We start from the raw sequence: 15,859 nt of genomic DNA, 5'->3' as shown, positions 1-15,859 counted from the left end.
ATGCACTAATTTACACCTATGGCAATCAATCCAAAAATCAGTTTAGCACCAAATAAAATGATTTGTTTAATCAGACACAATAGAGCTCCTTGAATTTTATTTGAAATGGGGATGAAATTAATTTCTAGTACATGAACTGAGCAAAGCACAATGTATGTCTACATGAGCAGCAAGGATGGAGACTGGAGGGGGGGTTACAAAGAAGAATATTTTCTTCGACCACTATGGCCATTTCACAGAGCCTGGGTATGGACACATGGGACGAGCGGCTCCTCTACTGCAGGATTCTTTATTTTAGGGTGATGGACTTTGGCTGGAGTTGTTTCACAGACAAGAATGAGATCTCCTCTATGGGAAAGCGGGCTAAAAATGTGAGAGGCTTTAGATGATTTAATTCTATGATGATCTTGTCTTCCTCAAACTGGAAGCCAACCTGTAAGAAAAGATACCATAGTGTCAGCCATAGTGGACTATTCAAAAAAAAAAAAAAGAGTGTTGGCAATAAAGACAAAGACCACCACACCAATAATTTCAACAAAAACCTTTCCACAAGATAACGTGCATGTAGCTCATCTTATGTATTGCAGAAAATGGTTAATGGAGGATGTGCTTCTGTGATGCAATGTTTTAGTGACCGGGTCTTTGAGGATGGTGTATCTGTCACCTAGAATAATAACTGAAGCCCTCAGGAGATTAATAGTCGTTGGCCAGTTTGGAGTCCCTGTATGCCAGCCAGTCTCACCCAGGGTTCCATCAGAGGTTTCTTCGATTCCTTTAGCTGTGACTGATTAACCTCCCATTTGATGGTGTCCAAATACTTCAGGGCCCAAAAACCACTTGGTGGGGCCAGCTTCATGTCAAATATCTTTTTTGCTGCCTGTAAGAGTGGCATTCTTACCACTGGCCACCAACGTAAGGGGCATTTTTTTCCCTACTGACCACCAATGAATTGGTATTAGCAGGAGTTCAAGACCATAACATTTTTTCAAGGGTTCCTCTTGGGCAAAAAGGTTGAAAGGCTGTTGTATGCCATGTCAGCTACAAAGTATCTACACACAAAAAAAAAGCCCCAAAAAAGGGTGTGTCCTGGGGGCAGGGCTTGATATTTAATGTAAAACAATGGACATGCTATGCCACGGTTATTTTTAATACTGTCTTCTGCAGATCACTGAACAAACTATGTCAGCAAAATATCTAATTCTTGTGTCTATACTAAAAAATTTCCCCTTTCCAGGGACCCAAATACAAGTTTGTCCTGATATGGGCCCCGATCTGCCACTGTCCCAGCCATGGCTCCAATTCATATGTATACTTGACAGGGGTCCCATCTATGGTAACTTGCGGTAAATGAGAATTTGTGAAATAGGCCCTAGAGAAAGTTTAGGAAGGACTGTGTGTGGGTAGAGCTGAGAGTTTCCCCAACAGAGGCTCAGTGCCTATAAAGGAGAGTGATGGAGGACAGCACCCATGAGGAGCAGAAGGTTACTTCCTATTACTGGGATGTAAAGCTCATCACAAACTTGGGGTCCAACCCAAAGACACCAGCTGCTGGAGTGCCAGTGATGGACTCCACCTTTGCAGGTATGCAGGGGCAGCACACAGCTCGAGCTAGGGCCGTAGGAATTAAATGGTTCTTGCATTTGGATTTTGTAAGCAGTTGAACTCTCAAGTAAAGTTTCGGAACCTTGTTTCCACCTGGTCTGAAGTTTCCTAAAAAGGGTGTAATGCAAATAACCAGCAACATCCCATGGTTCAGGTCACTAAGGTATGAAAACATCAGTACAAGATGGTGTGAAGATGCAAGGGTTACCTAAGGTAAGGAAAATATAAGCAGTCTGTCATGTGTGTGCTGGAGATAGGGTAGATAGCCTCTTGCAGGAGGGAGTTGTCGGCACTCTCTCCGTGAGTGGTCCATCTCCCATAGCAACATGAACAGGCTCGAACTGCATTGGTCCCTAGCCTGTATCCAGGTATTGAAGTGCATGCCTGGAGTCCATGCCAATGTGCATGGCAGGACCCAGTATCATTACTGGGAGTGAGGTAGCTGTGATACACTTAATGGGTGGATGTAGACAGAGCTCTGTATGTCCCTCCTAAATGCAGATTACAGGAGCTGGTGTACATTGTCATGGGGGACCTAAGAGATAAGTGGAGATCAGGTAAGGTGCAAGTGTACAGTCATCTCAAAGCAGAGGCCCACCTCAAGGTTGAGTATTCCCCAAAGGCGGGCTCAGACTTGTTCCAAGACACAAGAGCAAAACGTACCTTGCTTGGTGCTCAACTAGGAGTTAAACTTTGGGGATGCGACGACCACAACAAGCCACCTACTCAACATGCCAATGTGCTTCAGCTCCCAACCAGTCCCCCACTACTCCCCAGATTGAGCCTTTACAGGAGACTCTATAGTGACATTCCATGTCAGGGATTTCCTGATTCGCGGTCCCTGTTCTTCCTTTAATCATATCACAAAACAACATTTTCAAGAACACATACATGCACAAAACAGAAATGAAAGGTGGAAATTTTTGTAAGCCGATAATTCTGACAATCAGTGATCAGACCAACAATTCGCTAAGCAGTATATTATAGCACACAATGGCAGCATGATGAAATTCCTTGGATCTTCCCATGTGGGAGGTTCTCATCATAGTAAAGCCTATATAACCTTCACTGAAGCCATCACTGGCTGCCTACTGCATCATTCAGAGATAGATATTCTGTTTCCAATATGAACAGTGATGCCACATTGCCCCATCCAATATTAGCCAGCCCCTCCCAGCATAGACTTACCGTGGTGTCTGACCCCTCCTGGAAGGGGAAGAAGCTTTCCCTCTGCTCCGGTCCCCAGGAACCGTTCACCCTCGAGTTCAGGACTATCTTGTGCTTTTCTCCATAGTCAAATCGAGGTTCAAAGTGTAACACTAAATTATTTTCATCTTTTCCGAAGTTTATGGCAAACCTAAAAAGACAGAAACAGCAATTATTCTGCTCAGCTGACCTTGTTGGATATCGTACTGGAGTCATTCACCAGCGGTACTCCCATGGGTATCAGAGGAACTTCTGTCACATTTAATCCTTCATAATAGCAAACTTTATATAAATTTCAGCTAAAGTTTTTGGAGACTTAAAGCCATAAAGGGTTTGCTTTAAAAAAAATAAAAAACAAACAATTCTAAACAAATGGGGTCCTGGTAATACCAAAAAATATCTAAAGTGATCCTGTAGCCTGGATATGGACATACGAGCATTTACATATTCTTAACAAGCAGTAAGTAAGCTTTAAGACAATCCCTCACTGACATTTCTAGTTGTAGCCACTGTGGAACAATTCATCCTGAAGTTTCACAATGAAGTAATTCATGTCTGGTCTCAGCTCTTCTATCCTACTACTGAGAGAGAAGGGTGATCACTGTTGAGGGAGCAGAGTGACCGGAGCAACTTCTAGGAAAGGGAACAGGGGGAGCTGAGCTACTGCTGAGAATGCCAAGTCCCATCTGTGGGAGGGAGAAGGGGAGCTGAACTAACAAGGTAAAGCTGGGAAGGGGAGCCGAGTCGTTGAGTCACTGCTGGGAGATGGAGGAGCTGAGAAGTCACTAATTTGTGCCCTTTCACTCCGTTGCCATTCCAAGGGTGTTGGAGCTCTAACTAGGTAGGGGATAGTGACAGTGATTTCTACTGTAAATTTTGATGACATCTTTAGTGGGGTCCGTGAGGAGAGAAAGACAACAATGTATGTCAGTTGTCATATATCAGATGATGGCTGATAAGTCCGAAAAGTTTTATCCAGGATGACATTTTATCACAATGTAGAAGAACAAATGTTTGAGCTAAATTTGCTCTGAGAAAAACAATCTGATGTCGGGTATTTGAGGGACCACACACCCCAAATTCCCAGTGAGGGGTCAGTAGGATGTATTGTATACAGAGAACACTTTTCTACTTTTGGAAAAAAATATTGTATCATACAGAGAGCAGATGTATATTGTATAATGGGAAAACCAGGAAAGAATCTTCACCTACAGTTTACAGTCCTTCGGAATGAATCCCACCACCTCCACACTGTGACCGGGTTTGAAGACGAAGTTATTTAAGGAAAAAGTCTGTATGGGAGAAAAGGAGAGAATTACACCCTGTATAAAAGAGAGAGAGAGGGGGGGATGATCATTACACCCTGTATAGAGAGAGGGGGGGGATGATCTTTACACCCTGTATAAAGAGAGGAAGGGGATGATCATTACACCCTGTATATAGACAGAAGAGACGTCTCATGGTTGCAGTTACTGTACTCAGGATACATTTGGGATTTTTGTGGGTCGCAGCGCTTTGTCAGATCTTTTGTGTGGGGGAGGGGGAGGGAGCTCAGACATCCCCAGCAGATCACAAATGTCTTCTAATGACAGATCAATGACTGACAATATATACATTTTCTCTTATAATGTCCATGTCATGTATGCCGGCTGCCCAGATCTTTATATAAGTTATAGTCCTATCTACAGACAGCCAGATGGTGCCAATTGCTGACCGGCATAAGGCCTGCCCAGCATTCATGTTTAGTAATAATTATGTACTGGTGTGTACAGTATGAATTGAATTCTGGTCAGCATGTTAGTTTGTCGTCATGTGTACATCAAATATCTGATCTGTTTGGAGTATCCCCCCTACCCCACCCCCACCTTCCATCCTACATGGAGAGAGGTAATGATCTGCCACAATGGAGTAACCCAGAGGGACTGGACATGTCACATCTCAGAATAGGACCATTATATTTATAAAACTGCACAGCAAATTGTTAATATAAATTACAAAAAAAAAAAGTGGGGGAAGGAGGACAAAGGGGGGAGACATGGAAATAAGAAGTAACTAAGAGCAAGCATGGAGCAGAGGAAAGACTGAGCCATCCCAGTATATACCGTATACTAAGAATACCCAGGAAGGCAGACCCAGCTCTGTGCCAGGATATCAAAATACATTCATCACACCCTTAATATAAATAACTGGAAGGACAAGAACCAAAATCTTGACCTTTACCCAACACCAATATACCAACCACAACCAGCAGCATTATTTGCATCACCCAGCAACCCTCCACCCTCCACGCTCCACTCACCACCCACCACCCACCACTCACCACCCACCACTGCCTACACAACCCATTTCCAGTTTCCATCGGTGCTCGTACTCACAGTATCTGTCATCTTGCTTCCTTATCAGGCAAACGTGTGATCAGCTGCACTTCTACCTCTTCATATATAGGAGGTCTGCTGAGGGCGGAGCCAGTCAGGAGGGAGGGGTCACCCAGCCCAGAGGGATCACCCCACCCAGAGGAATCACCCCGCCCAGAAGGATCACCCCGCCCAGAGAGATCACCCCGCCCAGTGCTCCCTGGACTGAGAATTGTTCCAGAAGCGCTCATTACAGAGAATGAATGAAATGTGGATCCGGTGTGACTGAGCATGGGGCCCCACCATCAGAACCGGCCGCTCCATATAATCCATGGCCACTTCGGGAGCCAAGAACCTACCTCACAGCAGGGGGAGTAATACACACTGCGGTATATGTCAGAGCTATATACATGTATAATAATAATAATGTGTGACTGTGGGGGGAGGGGACATTAGAGTGTAAGCTCCTCTGGTACAGAGACTGATGTGATTGGTTCAGTGTTCTCCGGGTGTCTTGGAATATCTGTGCATATGGCTGTGATCATCATGGGGCATCTGTGTACCTGGCTATGGGTGGCTTGTAGATCTCGAGGTAAATAACGGGTGGGAAGAGAGTAAAGCTGGCAATAGACGGGCAGATTTTTCCTGAGAAAGGGAAGGATCTCACCTGTATTTATCCTCAGTCGGGTCGGGATGACTCGCAGGGAAATCTCCGGGGATCGGAGGAGGATCGTGTTTTCTCCTCATCAGTACAGAAATGTCCCTGGGGGACAGATAACGTCTCTCAACAAGTGTCACATAAACACTGAAGACTTCTTTCATGTCCATCAATCATCAGTAGATACTTCTTGTATTGCTTATGGTCAAATTTCATTTTACTGTTTCAAAAGGGCAACATGCCACACACAAGAACATTCTGTACATTCCCCCCCCCCCCCCCGGGGGTCTTTACCTTTCCTTTGACCTATAACCGGCACGGCAATCTTGTGCATTTGCAAAAAAACTCCCTTGAAATAGATTTTTGTATAATATCTTTTTTTAATTGATTTCCCAGTATGATTTTACAAAGTAAATGCAAATGTAATATCAATCAAGCAATAAATAAATAGAAAGTGGCAAGATGCAAAAATAACTAAATAAAAAGTGGGGAATATATTTATAATAATATACAAGAAAAGTATTTTAACCCATGAAAATAGTTCCTTCCATGGGGAGTATAGGAGAGTGACAGTGACCTTCATGAATCCTATACTATATCTCTGAATGACATCTGTGAGGAGTATTGGATCCATGTACCCCCCATGTCTTATAGAATGTTTCATAGCCCCCCTTACACTTATGAACCCAGCATTCTACCTCCATAGTCCTATCTACCTTTAACTTTAGTCTCCATCTAAGAGGAAAGGTAATACACTCTTCTTATACACTATATTGTCAAAAGTATTGGGACACCTGCCTTTGCACACACATGAACTTTAATGACATCCCAGTCTTAGTCCGTAGGGTTCAATATTGAGTTGGATCACCCTTTGCAGCTATAACAGCTTTAACTCTTCTGGATAGGCCGTCCACAAGGTTTAGGAGTGTGTCTAGGGGAATGTGTGTCCATTTTTCCAGAAAAACATTTGTGAGGTCAGGCACTGATGTTGGATGAGAAGGCCTGGCTCGTAATTGCTGCTTTAATTCATCCCAAAGGTGTTCTATTGGGTTGAGGTCAGGACTCTGTGCAGGCCAGTCAAGTTCCTCCACCCCAAACTCGCTCATCCATGTCTTTATGGACCTTGCTTTGTGCACTGGTGTGCAGTCATGTTGGAACAGGAAGGGGACATCCCCAAACTGTTCCCAAAAAGTTGGGAGCATAAAATTGTCCAAAATGTCTTGGTATGCTGAGGCTTTAAGAGTTCTCTTCACTGGAACTAAGAGGCCAAGCCCAACCCCTGAAAAACACCCCCACACCATAATCCCCCCTCCACCAAATGATTTGGACCAGTGCACAAAGCAAGGTCCATAAAGACAGGGGCTCAACTGCCTCCACTCCGTGTCCCAGTTGTGTTGTATCTTCTCCACTGCTGAGATAAGCTCCATTATGTCTGCTTTAGTTGGTAACTCTTCAATATATTCGCTTTGGACCCCTTTCACACTGGGGTGTCAGCGCTATCGGCGGTAAAGTGTCACTATTTTTTGCGGTGCTTTACCACCGTTTTTTGGGGGGTTCGGCCAATAGCGGGGCGGTTTTAACCCCTGCTAGCGGCCAAAAAAGGGTTAAAACGACCCGCAAAGTGCAGCTGCAGCGGCGATTTGCCGGCGGTTCAGCAGCGGTGTCCATTCAGTTCAATGGGCATGAGCAGTGTATACACTGCACCAAAGATGCTGCTAGCAGGACTTTTTTTAGCATCCTGCCAGCGCACCGCTCCAATGTGAAGGTCCTCGGGGCTCTCACACTGAAGAGACAGGAGAGGCTCTTTACAGGCGCTTTGCAGGCTCTATTTTTAGCGCTGTAGTGCCTGTAAAGCGCCTCAGTGTGAAAGGGGTCTTAGGCTCGGTTCACACACCACAGTCCATTTAACATTGTTTCCTGTGGGACATGTTTGCATCCATGCGTTTTTCAGCCACTGCGTTTTTGGAAAGGGTCAGGGACTTTTTCTCCGCAACAAGATGCAGTTTGCATTTAATAGACTTCAGTGGACCCCCAGTAGATGTGTTCTTGATGTGTTTTGCACCTTGTGTTTTTTACAGGCTAATCATATAATGTGAAGTGTCCAGTGGGAGGAGCTCCCTGGGTGATCCTTATCAACGTGTCTTCTAGCCGGCCAGCAGTGTGGAGTTGCGTGTCAGGTACCCTACAGGATCCACCTCGCTGCTGGAACCAGCATGGAATGCAGTTACCAGATGTGACATCCAGAGGGGCGGTGAGGCATTTTGGAGCATGCGCACGATCTCCTTTTTATGACCCTGAGTGCGGCACAGCGGATCCTGTAGGGTGGAGGCTTCACATTATATGATAAACCTGTACACCTTTTCTCTCCTCCGGCTATTAAAGTCTTGTTTTTTATTGCACTTAGAAGAGACTTCTTTCTGCTTTATCTTTTACCAGAGTTTGCTTCTCCCATGAAGTGCTGCTGACATGTACCATAAGACACCCGCCCACTACCCGACTTGTCTTCATTGAGTCATAGAGTTTGAACTTTCAGTTTCCTGGATGGTGTTTATCTAGAGCGCCCTGTATCCCACTATACTATGTGTCCAAAGTCACAGGTTAGGGTTAAGGTCTCGGGTTAGAGATAGAGTTTTGTTTAGGGTTTGCTGTAATTGTTAGGGTTAGAATGCTAGAAGGGGGCGGGGTGACCCGGTTACATCACCAGGTGGCCCCACCCTTGGCTATATAGCAGCTGTCACTGCAAAAAGACGCCTCCCAGATAGGCAAAGCTATTTATTTTTTCCTATTTTTCGGGTCCATCGAACGCTGTGATTGATGGATGGACATTGCGGGACACTTTTTTTGTAATACAGGAATTGTCCAAAACTGTCTCCCATTGTTTTTACTTTTTTTGTTGAATGGGAAGGGGTACATTGTACCCCATACCCATTAATATGGGGGGGTGGGATCTGGGGGCCCCCTTGTTAAAAGGGGCTTCCAGATTCCGATAAGCCCCCCACCCACAGACCCCCATAACCACCAGGCAAGGGTTGTGGGGATAAGGCCCTTCTCCGCATGAACATGGGGACAAGGTGCTTTGGGAGGGACACTAGATTAACTGATTAGGGATGTGCCGAACCCCCCCCGGTTCGGTTCGCACCAGAACCTGCGAACGGACCGAAAATTTGCGCGAACTTTAGAACCCCATTGAAGTCTATGGGACTTGAACATTCAAAATCAAAAGTGCTAAATTTAAAGGCTAATTTGCATGGTATTGTCCTAAAAAGGGTTTGGGGACCCGGGTCCTGCCCCAGGGAACATGTATAAGTGCAAAAAAAAGTTTTAAAAATGTCCCTTTTTTCGGGAGCAGTGATTTTATTGATGCTTAAAGTGAAAAAAAAAGTGAAATATTCCTTTAAATATCGTACCTGGGGGGTGTCTATAGTATACCTGTAAAGTGGTGCATGTTTCCCGTGCTTAGAACAGTCCGAGAGCAAAATGACATTTTTAAAGGAATAAAAGTCATTTAAAACTGCTTGCGGCTTTAATGTAATGTCGGGTCCTGGCAATATGGATGAAAATCAGTGAGACAAACGGCATGGGTACCCCCCAGTCCATTACCAGGCCCTTTGGGTCCTGTATGGATATTAAGGGGAACCCCGCACCCAAATTAAAAAAAGGAAAGGCGTGGGGCCCCCAGGCCCTATATACTCTGAACAGCAGTATACAGGCTGTACAAACAAGACAGGGACTGTAGGTTGGTTGTTAAGTACAATCTGTTTGTAATTTTGAACTGGTACATTTTTAAAGTGTAGCTCCAGCCAAAAAATCTATTTTTAAGCTTTTTGGAAAACATAGGGAAGGGTTATCACCCCTGTGCAGGGGCAGATCCAGGGGGGGCAACGAGGCAATTGCCACCCCCGAGAAATTTGTTGCGGGCCTGGCAGATAAGAGAACAGGCGGCTCCACGAGCCGCTCCACAGGTCTCTCCGTGGGTGAACCGGGCAGCGTGGTTTGCGAGCGGTTGGCGCAGTTTGTGGGCGGGCCCAGCTGCACGTCAGTGCGTGAGCGCACATCTGGCCAATCAGCTAGCCAAAGGATGGGGAGCAGAGAGATGAGATCATCTCTCACTGCCCTGCATCCCTGCAGTAACTAAGTTCTGCCCTCACTGTGCAGGCAGCGTGGGCAGCATAGAGATTACATTACCTCTCTGCTGCCTGAGTCTGGGACACAGAAAGAAACAGACAAAACACCACCTTAGCAGACAGATGACTATCTGCAAATTGTGGCAGGTGACGTGGCAAGTGACAATCCGCAAGGTGTGGCAGGTGACGTGGCAAGTGGACAATCCGCAAGGTGTGGCAGGTGATGTGGCAAGTGGACAGTCCGCAATGTGTGGCAGGTGACGTGACAAGTGACAATCTGCAAGGTGTGGCAGGTGACGTGGCAAATGACAATCTGCATCTGGTGGCAGGCAAGTGACAATTCGCAATGTGTGGCAGGCGACGGTGGAAAGTGACACACTCGGAGCTCCCTCTGATTCTGCATTATGGTGAGTTGAACCATTTAATTTTATATTACAATGTAATAATAGAAATAATGCGCTTCAATCATCCTGACACCATAACAACCATTGTGCAGTGATGAATGAAGCACTGACTGAATATAGAGTCTCCACTGAATATATAGGCTACACTGAATGCAGAGTGTATATATATATATATATATATATATATATATATATATATATATATACAGGGCTTTTTTCAGCGGGAACACAGGGGAACGCAGTTCCGGCACCTCCTAGACTGACTGTATGTAATGGCAAGGGGTGCTGGGGTGTGCTGCAGGGCATTGATGCTCACTGCTGGGGGATCTATTCTAGCTGAAGGGGGATCTATTTTTGCAGGGGGGTCTATTGTTGCTGAGGAGGTCTGTTGTTGCTGGTGGGGGACCTATTGTTGCTAGGGGTGGGTCAGAGATCTGTTGATGCTTCCCGGGAGTCTATTGTTGCTGGGGGGGATTTTGTTGTGGGTGGTACATTGTTGTTAGGGGGATCTATTGTTTCTGGCTGAAGGGGATCTATTTTACTGCTTTTCTTGATATCGTTGCCAAATTCCATACAAATTACTTAGCACCTCAAAATGATACTTGGTTCTGTATAGTCTAAAAGGGGCGGTACTGGGAGGTGGGTAGGGGATGGAAAGAAGGGACGGTGCTCGGAGGTGGGTAGGGGTGTTGAAAAGGGGGTGACTCAGAAAAGGGGAGTCACAGCAATTCCATTGATTCTCAGGAATAAAAGAAACACTTCCAATAGTGTAATTCCATTTCTCACATTTATTGAGGGCGCCCTCGGAGGAAGTTGACGGACGAAAATATTCAGGGCGTGTTTTTGCTTTTTATTATCAGTGGTAGTAAGGTTAATAATCTCATCTACAATTCTAGTGTAATTATTTATTCTTTTCATTGCTTCAACTCCCCATCCTGTCCAGGAATTGAACCATGACCATGACATGTCACCTTCAGTAAACAGTTCTATTTTGAACACTGAAGGGTATTTTGGACTTAGGTCTGGACAAACTGTATCTTTGCGAACAGCCAAAGCAGATGCTAACTTCCCAATATAACATGTTCCTGTAACATTAGTAGAAAGCCAGGCGTAAGCTTTCTTTACACTTATGTAATATAAACCTCTACGTATAGATGGTATGTCTGCTCCGAAAAGGTAGACGGTGTCCTGTTCAGCTCTCTCCTAGCTTTCTCACAATTATGGGTTCATCAGGGCTGGTGGTACATTTGTTGGTACAGCGGGTAGTCACACAGAGGCATAGCCTGATGAAGATGTAAATAACAAATATGAGAAAGAGGAACATCACAATGTAAGCGCCTAGTTTCTGTAACCATGTTACTATGCCATATAAAAAGTCACCAAAATCTCCTAAACACTCAAAGGGGTTCCATCCATCTTTAGCAATATCTCTGGCCTTATTCTGTAGTTCTCTTATCTTAGCAAGATACCCTTTAATAATGTCCTGATGATCAGAAATGTATATACAACAGTCAGTGTGAAATACCTTACACATCCCACCTTGAGCTTCAGTGAGATAATTTAGCGTTAATCTGTGCTCTAATACTACTTTACTAATACTACCATGTCCATGCCATGTCACCTTCAGTGATCAGCTCTCTTTTGAACACTAAAGGGTATCGTGGACTTTGATCTGGTTGCACTGTATCTTTTCGAACAGCCAAAGCAGGTGCTAACTTCCCAATATAACATAACGGAAAAAGACCGAAAATTTTGAAAAAAAATGATATTTTCTACTTTGTGTTATGAAAAATATCCAATAAACTCAATTTTAGTCATACATTTAGGCCAAAATGTATTCGGCCACATGTCTTTGGTAAAAAAATGTCAATAAGTGTATATTTATTGGTTTGCGCAAAAGTTATAGCGTCTACAAACAAGGGTACATTTTCTGGAATTTACACAGCTTTTAGTTTATGACTGCCTCTGTCATTTCTTGAGGTGCTAAAATGGCAGGGCAGTACAAACCCCCCCAAATGACCCCATTTTGGAAAGTAGACACCCCAAGGAAATTTCTGAGAGGCATGCTGAGCCCAGTGAATATCATTTTTTTGTCCCAAGTGATTGAATAATGACAAAAAAATTACAAAAAGTTGTCACTAAATAATATATTGCTCACACAGGCCATGGGCATATGTGGAATTGCACCCCAAAATACATTTAGCTGCTTCTCTTGAGGATACCACATGTGTGGGACTTTTTGGCAGCCTAGCCACTTACGGGGCTCCGAAAACCAAGCACCGCCTTCAGGATTCCTAAGGGTGTAAATGTTTGATTTCACTCCTCACTACCTATCACAGTTTTGAAGGCCATAAAATGCCAAGATGGCACAAAACCCCCCAAATGACCCCATTTTGGAAGGTAGGCACCCCAAGCTATTTGCTGAGAGGCATGTTGAGTCCATGGAATATTTTATATTTTGACACAAGTTGCAGGAAAGTGACAATTTTTTTTTGCACAAAGTTGTCACTAAATGATATATTGCTCACACAGGCCATGGGCATATGTGGAATTACACCCCAAAATACATTCTGCTGCTTCTCCTGAGTACAGGGATACCACATGTGTGGGACTTTTTTGGAGCCTAGCTGCATACGGGGCCCCGAAAACCAATCACTGCCTTCAGGATTTCTAAGGGCGTAAATTTTTGATTCACTCCTCACTGCCTATCACAGTTTCAAAGGCCATAAAATGCCAACCCCCCCAAATGACCCCATTTTGGAAAGTAGACACCCCAAGCTATTTGCTGAGAGGCATGGTGAGTATTTTGCAGCTCTCATTTGAAAATGAAGAAAGACAAGAAAAACATTTTTTTTCTTTTTTCAATTTTCAAAACTTTGTGACAAAAAGTGAGGTCTGCAAAATACTGACTATACCTCTCAGCAAATAGCTTGGGGTGTCTACTTTCCAAAATAGGGTCATTTGGGGGGGGGTTTGTGCCACCTGGGCATTCCATGGCCTCCGAAACTGTGATAGGCAGTGAAGAGTGAAATCAAAAATTTATGCCCTTAGAAAGCCTGAAGGCGGTGCTTGGTTTTCAGGGTCCCATACGCGGCTAGGCTCCCAAAAAGTCCCACACATGTGGTATTCCAATACTCAGGAGAAGCAGCAGAATGTATTTTGGGGTGTAATTTCACATATTCCCATGGCATGTTTGAGCAATATATCATTTAGTGACAACTTTGTGCAAAATAAAAAAAAATGGTCTTATTGCCGCAACTTGTGTCTCAATATAAAATATTCCATGGACTCGACATGACTCTCAGAAAATAGATTGGGGTGTCTACTTTTCGAAATGGGGTCATTTGGGGGGTTTTGAACTGTCCTGGCATTTTATGCACAATATTTAGAAGCTTATGTCACACATCACCCACTCTTCTAACCACTTAAAGACAAAGCCCTTTCTGACACTTTTTGTTTACATGAAAAAATTATTTTTTTGCAAGAAAATTACTTCGAACCCCCAAACATTATATATTTTTTTTAAAGCAAATGCTCTACAGATTAAAATGGTGGGTGTTTCATTTTTTTCACACAGTATTTGCGCAGCGATTTTTCAAACGCATTTTTTTGGGAAAAAAACACACTTTTTTAAATTTTAATGCACTAAAACACACGATATTGCACAAATGTTTGATGAAATAAAAAAGATGATCTTAGGCCGAGTACATGGATACCAAACATGACATGCTTTAAAATTGCGCACAAACATGCAGTGGCGACAAACTAAATACATTTTTAAAAGCCTTTAAAAGCCTTTACAGGTTACCACTTTAGATTTACAGAGGAGGCCTACTGCTAAAATTACTGTCCTGGATCTGACCTTCGCGGTGGTACCTCACATGCATGGTGCAATTGCTGTTTACATTTGACGCCAGACTGACGCTTGTTTTTGCCTTTGCGCGAGAGCAGGGGGGGACAGGGGTGCTTTTTTTTTTTTTTGCTTTTTTATCTTATTTTTAAACTGTTCCTTTCATTTTTTTTAAATCATTTTGACTGTTATCTCAGGGAATGTAAATATTCCCTATGATAGCAATAGGTAGTGACAGGTACTCTTTTTTGAAAAAATTGTGGTCTATTAGACCCTAGATCTCTCCTCTGCCCTCAAAGCATCTGACCACACCAAGATCGGTGTGATAAAATGCTTTCCCAATTTCCCAATGGCGCTCTTTACATCCTGCGAAATCTAAGTCATGAAATGCTCGTAGCTTTCGGTTTCTTAGGCCATAGAGATGTTTGGAGCCATTCTGGTCTCTGATCAGCTCTATGGTCAGCTGGCTGAATCACCGGCTGCATTCTCAGGTTCCCTGTTGGGACAGGAGAGCCAGAGAAAAACATGGAAGACGGTGGGGGGGCATTCACTCCCACTGCTTGTAACAGCAGTCTAGAGGCTAATTAGCCACTAGGATTGCTTTTACATGAAAGTCGACCGCTGGCTGAAAAGAATGATACCAAGATGATACCTAAACCTGCAGGCATCATTCTGGTATAACCACTCAAAATCCAGCAACATACCAGTACGTTGCTGGTCCTTGTTGGGCATATATTGTAAACTTTTTTTTCATGTGGCCTGTGGGCTGAACGAAAAAGAGATTGATCGGTGGTTATGCCCACCATTAGAATACCTCCCTTCATCCACCCACTTCTAATGATGGGCATACATGCACCGTTTATATGTGCCGAAGCATGGGGGCATCCACCCCAAAAGGTAGGAGCAAATCGCTCCTCCGCCCCTGCTGCCCCCATGCTTTGGCATATATGCTCTTTTTTTAACTGTGGTGGTGAAATCACCTCCTACAGCACTGGAGTCACAGCTTTATGTATCGTGGGAGCAAACGCTGTTGCTGTCAAGATAAATAAATCCGCGCTGCAACTGAATGGCGTACCTGCTAAGCAAATGATGGTTAACAATAAAACAAAGTAACATTACAGTATAACAGTAAGATTTACCATACCTGCAAAGCAAATACAAAAAAAATAGTAAAAAATAAAACATTTAACGCAACCTGTGCCTAAAATATATATATGCCGAAGCATGGGGCATCCTCCCACAAAAGGTAGGAGCAAATTGCTCCTCCGCCCACTGCTGCCCCCACGCTTTGGCATATATGCTGAAGTTTGTAACTGTGGTGGTAAAATCACCTCCGACAGCGCTGGAGTCATGGCTTTATGTATAGTGGGAGCAAACGCTGTTACTGTCAAGATAAATAAATCCGCGCTGCAACTGAATGGCATACCTGCTAAGCAAATGATGGTTAACAATAAAACAAAGTAACATTACAGGGGGTCATTTACTATACCGCTATGGCGCTAATTCGCGCAAATTGCCGCGAATTAGCGCTAATTCGCCGCGAATTAGCGCTAATTCGCGGCAATTTAGCGCGAATTAGCGCTAATATCGCTAATTCGCGCTAAAACGGTATTCACTATAGCGCTGGTGAGAAAATTCTCCCAAAATCGAATTTACTATAG

General features: G+C 44.0%; 1 protein-coding gene across 1 annotated transcript; it reads right to left on the bottom strand.

Moving 5' to 3' along the window:
• Positions 1-289: 289 nt before the first annotated feature.
• LOC141102494 (galectin-1-like) lies at positions 290-5,195 on the bottom strand. The gene is made up of 4 exons (XM_073591434.1): positions 5,184-5,195; positions 4,021-4,100; positions 2,791-2,959; positions 290-433 (listed from the first exon to the last, which is right to left on the bottom strand). The coding sequence occupies exons 1-4, from the start codon at positions 5,193-5,195 to the stop codon at positions 290-292; spliced, it is 405 nt and encodes a 134-aa protein (XP_073447535.1).
• Between the last annotated feature and the right edge of the window lie 10,664 nt (positions 5,196-15,859).

Source organism: Aquarana catesbeiana, linkage group LG07 (assembly GCF_042186555.1).
Source record: "Aquarana catesbeiana isolate 2022-GZ linkage group LG07, ASM4218655v1, whole genome shotgun sequence".
NCBI classification, from domain to species: Eukaryota; Metazoa; Chordata; class Amphibia; order Anura; family Ranidae; genus Aquarana; species Aquarana catesbeiana.
Note: the sequence above shows the minus strand (reverse complement) of the source record. Positions and strands in the feature narration are given on the sequence as shown.